The sequence below is a fragment of the Littorina saxatilis genome, linkage group LG8 (genome assembly GCF_037325665.1).
Source record: "Littorina saxatilis isolate snail1 linkage group LG8, US_GU_Lsax_2.0, whole genome shotgun sequence".
NCBI lineage: Eukaryota > Metazoa > Mollusca > Gastropoda > Littorinimorpha > Littorinidae > Littorina > Littorina saxatilis.
The window spans coordinates 22,180,381-22,191,461 of NC_090252.1; the positions used below are offsets into that span (position 1 = coordinate 22,180,381).

The 11,081-nt window shown below is 43.7% G+C and overlaps 1 protein-coding gene across 1 annotated transcript; it reads left to right on the top strand.

Annotated features, from left to right (window-relative positions):
- The first annotated feature begins 330 nt into the window (after positions 1-330).
- Positions 331-3,716, top strand: LOC138973042 (uncharacterized). The gene has a single exon (XM_070345698.1). It carries the CDS (start codon positions 392-394, stop codon positions 2,360-2,362), a length of 1,971 nt encoding a protein of 656 aa, XP_070201799.1. The 5' UTR covers positions 331-391; the 3' UTR covers positions 2,363-3,716.
- Positions 3,717-11,081: the final 7,365 nt, after the last annotated feature.

Below are 11,081 nucleotides of genomic sequence, written 5' to 3' on the forward strand. Positions count from 1 at the left end.
AGAACTCATTTTGCGAATGCTGTCATTCTATTTCAGAGGGAACCCATTTCTAGGTCCCCCTATTTAAGCCGTCTCCTTTTGAGACAGTGTTTCTACGATTTTCTGCGGTCATAACGGTAAAAATTCTTTACTTCTGCAAAGATACCTCCATTTAACGACTCGCTTCCTTTTAAGACCTGGCTGTAAAGTTATTTCCATTTAAAGATTCCCTCCTTTTTCAGATGTCAATTCCTCATATATTTTGGCAGTCCTAAAGGGGTTGGTTATCATCACTATATACTAACATCAGCCTTTAACCTTTTAATCTTGTTTATTTTTTTAACAGGTGCAGTTTGGATTCGGATGGAGGCCACCTCGCCCCTTCTCCACCAGGCGGCGCAATCTGACGCGCATGCGCAAGAAGCAGAAATCCCAACCTCACGAGAGATTCTCCCACAATCCACCGGGGCACACGTGCGGTCTGCCATGTTGTTCCGAAGACATGCAGATCCATGCTCGTCTCAACGCGCCGACGAATCGCAATGGTTGCATGCCCGTCCCGTATCGTCAGGCAGATTTGGAGAACAACTTCACTTTCCGAAGAAACCAGCTGATCTCCGGCAGGCCCACGCTAACCAACAAGTTCTTCTCCTTGCAAGACAAGGGCGTGAGAAACAGGGCGGAGCTTCCCAAGTTCCACGACGATTGGGGCATCCAAGAAGAGCGTAGCGAAGAGGACCTTAGCAACGCTGCCGTCGCAGACGCCGCTAACCAATCAGCGATCGCGGCTCGTGAAAATCTCCTCCAATACCGAGCCTCGATCGAAACCGACACGGATGGCGAGTCACAGCCTTACATCGAGAGCGTGGAAGTAGACAGTAACTCTGTGATCCGGACCCCCATGCGTCACCTGAGACCGTGGGAGTGTTTTCACAACCGAGAGATCCACCTCCCGGATCTGCCAAGCACTCCCCGCAAAATGGTCTTCCTCGATTACCGCCCTGGGGAGAGCCACGATGGCGCAGTGGGTGGCGAGATGGCGGAGCAGGAGGAGACGATAGAGGTGTACTCTTCAGGGTTCAAGCGTCCAACTTCGTCTTCGTCCAGACCTCCAGCCACCACCACCTCCTCCTCCTCCTCCTCCTCGCCCACCACCACCCACTCCTCTTCTTCCTTGTCCACGCAGACGACGTGCACAGCCACTGCCTCCTCGTCCCCGACTTCCAGGCCCAAGGTCACCTACTCCGGAGCCGTGCGCCCCATTGCTGCTCCCGGTCTTCAGAAGCCTCTGAAATCGGTGCTGAAAAAGCCCAGGACCGATCACACGCATAAGGACGAAGAGAGCAAAGACGACAAGTGTCCCGTTTGCCAGAACAGAGCAAAGCTGGGAGGCGACAGTTTATCTAAAGACCAAGGTCAACTTTCTCAAGGTCAAGGCCAAAATCGTGAAGGTCAAGGTCAAAATGAACAAAGTCAGGTTCATGGTCGCAGACAACACATTCAGTTACCTGAAATACCTGCACCTGCAGAAACTGGTCCCCAAAAGTCTGACGACGAGACTACTCCTACCTCCCAGCAAGACACGGAAGACATCTACGAAGGTGAAGGTCATGTGTACGACGTGCTCAGTGACGTAGCCCCTCGCCTGATAGAAGAGAAAAAGAAACGCTCGAGCTACGACACGCTAGCCCAGTCTCCGACACCACCCCCTGTCCCGCCCACCCGGCGAAACACCAACCCGAAACCGGAGCCGGGTAGAAGGGCCATCACGCCAGAGATGACTCGAAGGCTCATCCCTGAAACAAGATCCATCCGTAGCAGGGATAAGAGTGAGGAGAGATATTCCACTTTTCCCACCCGTCGCAGGCACCACCATGACGAGGATGTGATTCCTCACTACAAAACCTATTCCACCTACCCCTTCAAGGATGAACACGACGAAAATACTCTCTCCGACTATGACCTCTGCAAGAAAAGACTCAAAGACATCGCTCTCTCCGCACTTCTTTCCAAAGAGAAAGAAAGAAAAAACTCCTCCGCTTCTCTGGATATTTACGCCATCGGTGACAAAACCAAGCTGTTGTTGGACGATACCGAGGAATCTCTGTATGAGTCGCTGAACCCGGCGTTTCTCTCAGACTCGTGTGGTCTGACCAAAAACAAGGGAGGGGGTTCTCTCAGTAGCTTGGACAGCGCGCGACTCAGTCTCACGAGCTACTCCAGTTGTGGTTGCACGTGTCTGAGCGTCGACGAGATGAGCGTGATGCTTAGTGACGTAGGCATGGACTGTGACGTCACAGCCGGCGATGACGCAAGTGAGGCCAAAGTTGAAGGAAAAAATGTTGGCTTTTTGGCTGACAATCCGATCACGCTCATATTGTGATTGATTTGAACATGTTCATCTGTGGCTGGACTATTCTGACATTTTTAATCTCGGGGAATAACTGAGTGTAAACTCCAAATAATTGCGACCATAAAAAGTTTGGATTGTCCCGGGTTAGCCAGAGTGGTTTTCTGCAACTCACGGCAAGCGATACAACAAAAATGGGAAGTAACATCAGTTCAGACAAACAGAGCACACACACACACACACACACACACACACACACACACACACACACACACACACACACACAACACAAACACACACACAAACACAAACACAAACACACACACACACGTCAACTACCCATAATAAAAGACACATTTTCACACAAGACTGAGCATACTCGGGTGTCCCTGAATGGAAGCTGATGAGAATAAGTTAGATACAACACAGATGATATTTATTCAAGCTGTACATCCAACTTTAGTTAAAAAAAATTAATGATAGAAGTGCAAATCAGTATATCAATCAATGAGCGCTTCTGGGGTGATAACGCGAGACAACTCCTGTGATCTTGCCGCAAGGTGGCGCCAGTTACCAGCCGAAAGAAAGAAGGGGCATTACCTCACCAGAACCGACCATTGTCTGTTTACCGTATAAAATGCACGACTTACACACGAACTGTTACCAAACCGATATGCTATTTGGGACCAATGCAAGTCTTTTTTCCTTTCTCGTGTGATCTTGCCGCGAGGTGGCGCCAGTTACCATCCGAAAGAAACTTAGGGGGCATAATAGAACACAATTGACAGTGTGGTACAGAACCGCTATGCACTGCGGGCCACAAGCAGAGATTTTTTCAACGACAATTTTGATAGTAATAATATGTCTGAGTACTTTCGCCTGAATGATTTTCACAATCATATTCATTTTGGATGTTGAAGTTACTCACTGAATAAGTCGCGCTTACGTTCTAGTATTGCGTAGGTAGATTCGCCGAAACCCTTTCTCGCGAACAATCTGTCTGATGTGTAAACGATGGACATATTTTTTTGTTATTCAAAAAAGACCAAAGCAACTTGTATATTGTTGTTTAGGACGATTAGTGCTAGTGGAATAAAGACGCTCTACAGTTTGATAGTCTGCTTCAAACTAAAATGAAAAGATGTTTGTGTATTTTGCCTTTTTGTAACCACTATTGTTTAATACTAGTGCTACTCTCACCCTACTGTAGACCATGAGTGTTTTCATAGACAAAAGCACAGAAGCGTGTGGGCTTAGAAGGCACTGATAAATGAATATGTTATGAGTACAATATAATTATCATGTATGAAACTGCTCCGGGACAGCATGATTAGTGACTGATAGCATTTATATTGCAGTGATGAGGTGTGCTTAACCATAAGAAGCCTTCACATCTTTTGACCTTTTGGGGGGTGGGGGGGTGGGGGTACCCGTGTTTTGATTAGTGCGTAGGTTGTAAATATACAATGCTACCGTAGGCTATATGAACTATTCAATAAGAGTAGCGCTTTTCTGTTTGTGTATAACTTGCTGTAGCTAATGCACCAACATCGTACATGTACAACTTGTCTGTTCTGTTCGGACTGTGTTTTCGCACAGAACGGAATAGAAGGTGTTCTGACTGTGTTTTGGCACAAAACGGACTAGAAGGTGTTCTGACTCTCATTGCGGGGACTAGTACAGACCTTTTATTGTTTTTCATCATAGCTGCTGAAATAAATGTTTACCATGTGTGTTCATTTGTTTAAATGTAGGCTTATTTGTTTTACAGAGGTGATTTGTAAAATAAAACTTAGTAAATGTTCTGTTCTGCGGGAGTTCAGTCAGAGTTACCCCAATGCATCATTTACACTTTCTTAAAGATTCAAAGTTTAGAGTAGGTTTAACTTACATAAGAATTTCGAAGTGATAACAAGAAGTTAATGAGCATCATATAATTCAAACTTTATATTTAGTTTGACTTCTACAAGAATATCCAAATGATAACAAGAAGTAAATGAGCATAATATCATTCAAAGTTTAAATTTAGTCGAGCTTACATAAGAATTTCGAAAGGATAACAAGAAGTTAATAAGCATAACATGTTCGAGGTCTTTCCCCTGGAAACGGTCATGGTCAATATCTCCGATGTGGCCGGGAGCGGCTTTTTATTAAATTAGTTCATTTAAACAAAACATCCTGCTCTATATAGAAAGTAGTTTGACGGGGATGGCCAAATCGTCCGCCCTTTCGCCAGGGCCGGGCGAGTAAAACATCCACCGGGCTAGTAGAGAGCGGCTGGCAACTCGCCCGGCTGGCCAGTGACAATTCTGGTCCAATGCGACACTTTTGGTTGTAAATAACGAGTTTCAAAGCCATGTAAACACTGCAGGTGCAGCAATTGTGGTATGTAGGCTTACCGGGGCGGCGAAATTTCTGGCGGGCTAGTAACTTTATTGAAGTTACTCGCCCGGTTGACGAGTTAAAATTTGAGATTTGACCATCCCTGTCAGGCTATTAATTTTTTTGTCCGTGGCCAAGTAGGCATGCAGATCTGAGATGGTGAGCCCAAAGGTCAACACGGGAAGGAGTGTGCCTCCACACGTGAATACAGTGGAACCCCCTATTTAAGACCAACAAAAATCTAAGAAAATCGGGTCTTAAAAAGGTGGGGGTAATTTTACAGAGGTTATGAACCGAAAGTCTAAGAAAACAAAGTCTTAAAAAGGTGGGGGTAATTTTACAGAGGTTATGAACCGAAAGTCTAAGAAAACAAAGTCTTAAAAAGGTGGGGGTAATTTTACAGAGGTTATGAACCGAAAGTCTAAGAAAACAAGGTCTTAAAAAGGTGGGAGTCTTAGATTGGGGGTAATTTTACAGAGGTTATGAACCGAAAGTCTAATCAATCAATCAATCAATGAGTCTTATATCGCGCATATTCCGTGGGTACAGTTCTAGGCGCTCTGCAGTGATGCCGTGTGAGATGAAATTTTATACGGCCAGTAGATTGCAGCCATTTCGGCGCATATTTACCTTTCACGGCCTATTATTCCAAGTCACACGGGTATAGGTAGACAATTATTAACTGTGCCTAAGCAATTTTGCCAGGAAAGACCCTTTTGTCAATCGTGGGATCTTTAACGTGCACACCCAATGTAGTGTACACGGGGGGAGGTTCGGACACCGAAGAGAGTCTGCACACAAAGTTGACTCTGTGAAATAAATTTCCGCCGAACCTGGGATCGAACTCACGCTGACAGCGGCCAACTGAATACAAATCCAGCGCGCTACCAACTGAGCTATATCCCCGCCCAAGTCTAAGAAGACAAGGTCTTAAAAAGGAGGGAGTAATTTTACAGAGGTTATGTATGAACCGAAAGTCTAAGAAGACAAGGTCTTAAAAAGGTGGGTGTAATTTTACAGAGGTTATGAACAGAAAGTCTAAGAAGACAAGGTCTTAAAAGGGAGGGAGTAATTTTACAGAGGTTATGTATGAACCGAAAGTCTAAGAAGACAAGGTCTTAAAAAGGTGGGTGTAATTTTACAGAGGTTATGAACAAAAACGGTCTAAGAAGACAAGGTCTTAAAAAGGAGGGAGTCTTAAATTGGGGGTAATTTTACAGAGGTTATGAACAGAAAGTCTAAGAAGACAAGGTCTTAAAAAGGAGGGAGTCTTAGATTGGGGGTAATTTTACAGAGGTTATGAACAGAAAGTCTAAGAAGACAAGGTCTTAAAAAGGAGGGAGTCTTAAAAGAGAGTTCTACTGTTGTCATAAACATGTCATCTTTGCCGGTCTCGTGACAGTCCCGAGGTTTTGTCAACCCAAAACAATCAGCTGTTCAGTTGGCAGAAGATTTCAAAAGAGTATAGTTTTTAAGCAAAGTTGACATTCGGAGGTGACGGAATTCAAAATAAAATAGGGTTTGTATAGTACAGTTGTATTCTCCCCGTGTTGGCGGGGATATAGCTCAGTCGGTAGCGCGCTGGATTTGTATTCAGTTGGCCGCTGTCAGCGTGAGTTCGATCCCAGGTTCGGCGGAAATTTATTTCAGAGTCAAATTTGTGTGCAGACTCTCTTTGGTGTCCGAACTCCCCCCCGTGTACACTACATTGGGTGTGCACGTTAAAGATCCCACGATTGACAAAAGGGTCTTTCCTGGCAAAAATGGCTTAGGCACAGTTAATAATTGTCTACCTATACCCGTGTGACTTTAATTGGAATAATAGGCCGTGAAAGGTAAATATGCGCCGAAATGGCTGCAATCTACTGGCCGTATAAAATTTCATCTCACACGGCATCACTGCAGAGCGCCTAGAACTGTACCCACGGAATATGCGCGATATAAGCCTCATTGATTGATTGAGTGTTGTACATTTGCTGGGATCTCTATTTCTTTGTGTTTAGTGGATGTGTACATTGTGTCTCATAAACATAGTTGTGCGTGATTGCGTTTGAATTTCTGACTCATTGGCATAGTTTGTGTATACATGCCTGTTCGATTGATTAAAATGTAGAATTTATTTAGATATATTTTCTCATTTCATTACTGACTGGACTGATTTTGATTGACTTTAACTCACGTCATGTTTCACATCATCTGGCAGGCCAAACATGCCGCTTTGGCCGGATTAGAAAAAAATTAATTCTGTGGATATTAGGTTGTGTTCCGTTTTACACAAGTCACCATATAAACTGTTGATAAACATGAAGAAAGCACAGGGACACAACCACATTTGAACACGTGTATTTTGTCTATCAAACCCGAGAAATTAGTATTTATTGTTCTATGGTTATTTTAGGATTAATATGCATCCACTGTTGACTTAGTGTGTGTGTGTGTGTGTGTGTGTGTGTGAGTGTGTGTGTGTGTGTGTGTGTGTGTGAGACGGTGTGTGCGTGTGTGTGTGTGTGTGTGTGTGTGGGTGTGTGTGTGTGTGTATGTGTGTGTGTGTGTGTGTGTGTGTGTGTGTGTGTGTGTGTGTGTGTGTGTGTGTGTGTTTTGTATTCATAGTTTGGTACACGCTATATAAGCTGTCATTATTATCATTAAGTATGGCATGCTCAAATTTAGCATGGTGGCAAACGCTTGCCAGCTCAGTTGAACAGCAGCAACAACCGAACAACAACAACAACAACAACAACAACAACAAATGATTGAGAGCAGGAGCGACTGTTTAGAACTATCTAAAAGAGAATGACAACTTTCTAAAAGCAGGGTTAAATGATCTTCATCCGACAATAGATTGAATTAGCAGTGATAGATATTTCACTTTGATAACGAGATCTCTTCAGTATCAACGTGAATTTTGTACTGTCGACACAATTACTCAAACCTAATTAGTGTGTGTGTGTGAGTGTGTGTGTGTGTGTGTGTGTGTGTGTGTGTGTGTGTGTGTGTGTGTGTGTGTGTGTGTGTGTGTGTGTGACGGTGTGTGTGTGTGTGAGTGTGTGTGTGTGTGTGTGCGTGTGTGTGTGTTCTGTCTGCAACTGCTGAAAGGGTAACTTGGAGCGCCAAGGAACATTATACCAAATTGTCATTATTTTGCAATACATTACGCCCTACCAGCACCGCATGTGAGCCTCATATCGGCCCATGTTATTTTGCACATGTCTTCTTGGGCCAGTTAGCCGATCTGGGTCCCACATTCGTATAATTATAGCATTGTCTCAAAACGAAAGTGATAAGAGTTGTCCGTCCCTGACACAGCCCGGAACTACCTGCCGTTCCAGGGGCGCAACTCTGTCCGACTATTGCGTTAGCCGTTTCGAGACAGTGCTGTAGCATCTGCCGCCACGGTAACCACGAATGGAGTGGAGAAATGCAGCCCACATGATCCCCAAAGACAGCAGAGCTGTACATTACTCACTATCAGCTACAGTTAGACTATGTGAACCATTGATTCTTTGAATTATGTAGAGAGTATTTTTTAATTTTGTATTGTGTATGATTAAAGGCACAGTGCAGCTCAGTCACAGCCTTCGTTTTGAGTGCTGCAGCTGAGTGCATTTACAGTTCAAAAATCCTCCTATGGTAGTAAAACAAACCCAAAACTACCCAACGACGACATCTGTGAAGCTCGACAGTTTCTTGTTCACGCGAGTGCATGAATTAACCTAGTTGTTACGTGGTGTTTGGTCGGAGTTCGATTCAACTGAGTGATTCCGGCCTCCCGATTTTGTTTTACACAAACTCATGATGACGTCTGACATAGTTTGCTAGTGACGTGTCTTTTTGTGCATGATGTGGTGATCTACCTGATCTAAATTTAGATCCAAAAATAGGTCAAGACCAGCCGGGTCCGAGTACGAAATTAATTCGTAACAAAATGATCGCAGTTCTTGACTCTTTGGGTGCAAGTTAATGAAACTTGGTAGTTCTTCTAACGGATAGCTGCCTGAGGTATGACTAAAAGCCCCAGGGGCTCCGTGCACCTGGATTTGACAAGTTCAGTACCTTTAATGTTTCATGTATGTACTTATTCATTATGAACAAAATGTATGCATAGATTTTGCATAAACACGTAGAGAAGTGCCAGATTTAGTTCTCGTGTTTATAGTCCAAGACTTAGAAAATTATCATGCAAGAACGATAATACGCAGCGGCTGTGGGTTCCATACTTTGTACGCGTACTCATGGTTTGCGTGTTTTAGAGTTAATAAATTCCAACTACAAAAAACTTCCTCGTTGGCGTAACTGAGTGTGTGTGTGTGTGTGTGTGTGTGTGTGTGTGTGTGTGTGTGTGTGTGTGTGTGTGTGTGTGTGTGCGTGCGTGTGTGTGCGTGTGTGTGTGTGTGTGTGTGTCAGTGTGTGTGTGTGTGAGTGCCTGCGTACGTTCTTTCTTTGTCCATATCTGTACCTCTGTCAGTGTTGCGGTGTTCATATCATACCTTTTCTGCAAACCTCTACCATAAATACACTTTCAAGCCTGGTCCGTTCCTGATGTTCATTTTTGCCACATGTACAGTACCCGGTGAAAGAAACGCAACTTATTCGCGCCCACTGTTGCAAGTGATTTTTCATCATTTTCAAATTGTCGTAAAATATGAACCAGATAAGGTAAATCAAAAAGAAAAACAGATTCGTGTGGATTATTTTACTGGGTCTAGGATGAGTTCAAAGTATTTAATCGTTTTTGTTTTTTACTTTTTCATAAATTGTGTTATACAGGGTAGGGGTCAAGTGAATCGTGATTGCAGGCAAACGTGTCACTTCAGTCAACATGCTACAAAAATCGTAAAAATGCATTTTTTTAACAAGCAAACTGAAGCGTTATTTTTTAGGTGAAAGTTTATGTAATGCACTCATAGTGTTTATGGCACCAAAAAGCACTATTTTGCGTCATTCGACAAAAGCATTTTCGGACCGCCTAGCCTGCATTGCGAGTTTTGCCTTCGACTATGTAATGTCCCATCAAAATTATGGTTGAGAGGGACAAATGTCCCATTGTTTTTTTCTTCCAGGCTAAACCCTGCTCAGTGTGTGTGTGTGTGTGTATGTGGGTGTTAGTGTGTGTGTTTGGTATGTTAGTGTGTGTGTTAGTGTGTGTTGTGTGTGTGTGTGTGTGGATTAGTGTGTGTGTGTGTGCCAGTGTGTGCGTGTGTGCCAGTGTGTGCGTGTGTGTGTGTGTGTGTGTGCGTGTGTGTTTTGTGTGTGTGTGTGGATTAGTGTGTGTGTGTGTGTTAGTGTGTGTCAGTGTTATGTGTGGTGTGTGTGTGTCAGTGTTATGTGTGGTGTGTGTGTGTGTGTGTGGTGTGTGTGTTAGTGTGTGTCAGTGTTATGTGTGGTGTGTGTGTGTGTCAGTGTTATGTGTGGTGTGTGTGTGTGTGTGTGTGCGTGTGTCCTCCACATGTATGCGGGCTGCGTTTTGCATGCAAGGTTGTCACGTGTTATAATTATCAGTGTGAACGTAAACATTCAAGGGAAGTAGGTACCTGCTTTCTCTACAACTGCGGAAAAATTGTGTGTCAATGGTCCAGATATGATTTCAATTAGTATTCATTTGTTGTCAGTCTGTGACACTGAAAACAACATTTGAATGATTCATGATTAAAATCTCAACTGTAAAGTCGTTTCAGAGCAAACGACAGAATAATTATTTCAGTGAACTGAACGAACCTCTTGTCGACGTGCAGACACCGCAGGACTCTAGCTAGTTTAAGCTCATCAGCGCGTGAAGGCTCGTTTTGTATTACCTGGGAAATCTTGCAATATGGTTCCAGACAATACCGTGACAGTATAAATAAAATATGTAGTTACTTTGAGAAAGAACAAAAGCACCCACACAGGTACACATGGCAACACAGACAAGCATGAAAACATGCAACAAACGCTGACGCACATACAATCACGTACAGTGACGGACAGACAGACATACAGACAGGCAGACAGACAGACAGACAGACAGACAGACAGATAGGCAGACAAACCCACCGACCTGGATAAACAAACCAAAGAGGGTAACAGTGTCTCTCGTACTCTTACCAAATGTTATTAAGCTGGAATATTTCTTGTTTGCACTACTAACCCGGTGAAACAACACCAAAATAAGGATTTTGAAGCTATCCGAATTGGCGGCATTTTTGAAAACGTCCAATAAAGTATTGATGAGAAAATCTTATGAGTTTTTACTGATTTTTGGCTCACGTAAGTGTAGCCTATGCAATGCTAAACTTTGTCTGTCTGTGCGTGGGTGTGTGTCTGTATGTGTGTGATAGAAACTTTAACATTTGACTAAACACCGAAATACTAATTTTACCTGGTTATTATCCAA

What these genes read in the sequence shown, in the direction of transcription:
- LOC138973042 (XM_070345698.1), top strand. Translation starts at nt 392, where the DNA reads ATGCGCAAGAAGCAGAAATCCCAACCTCACGAGAGATTCTCCCACAAT.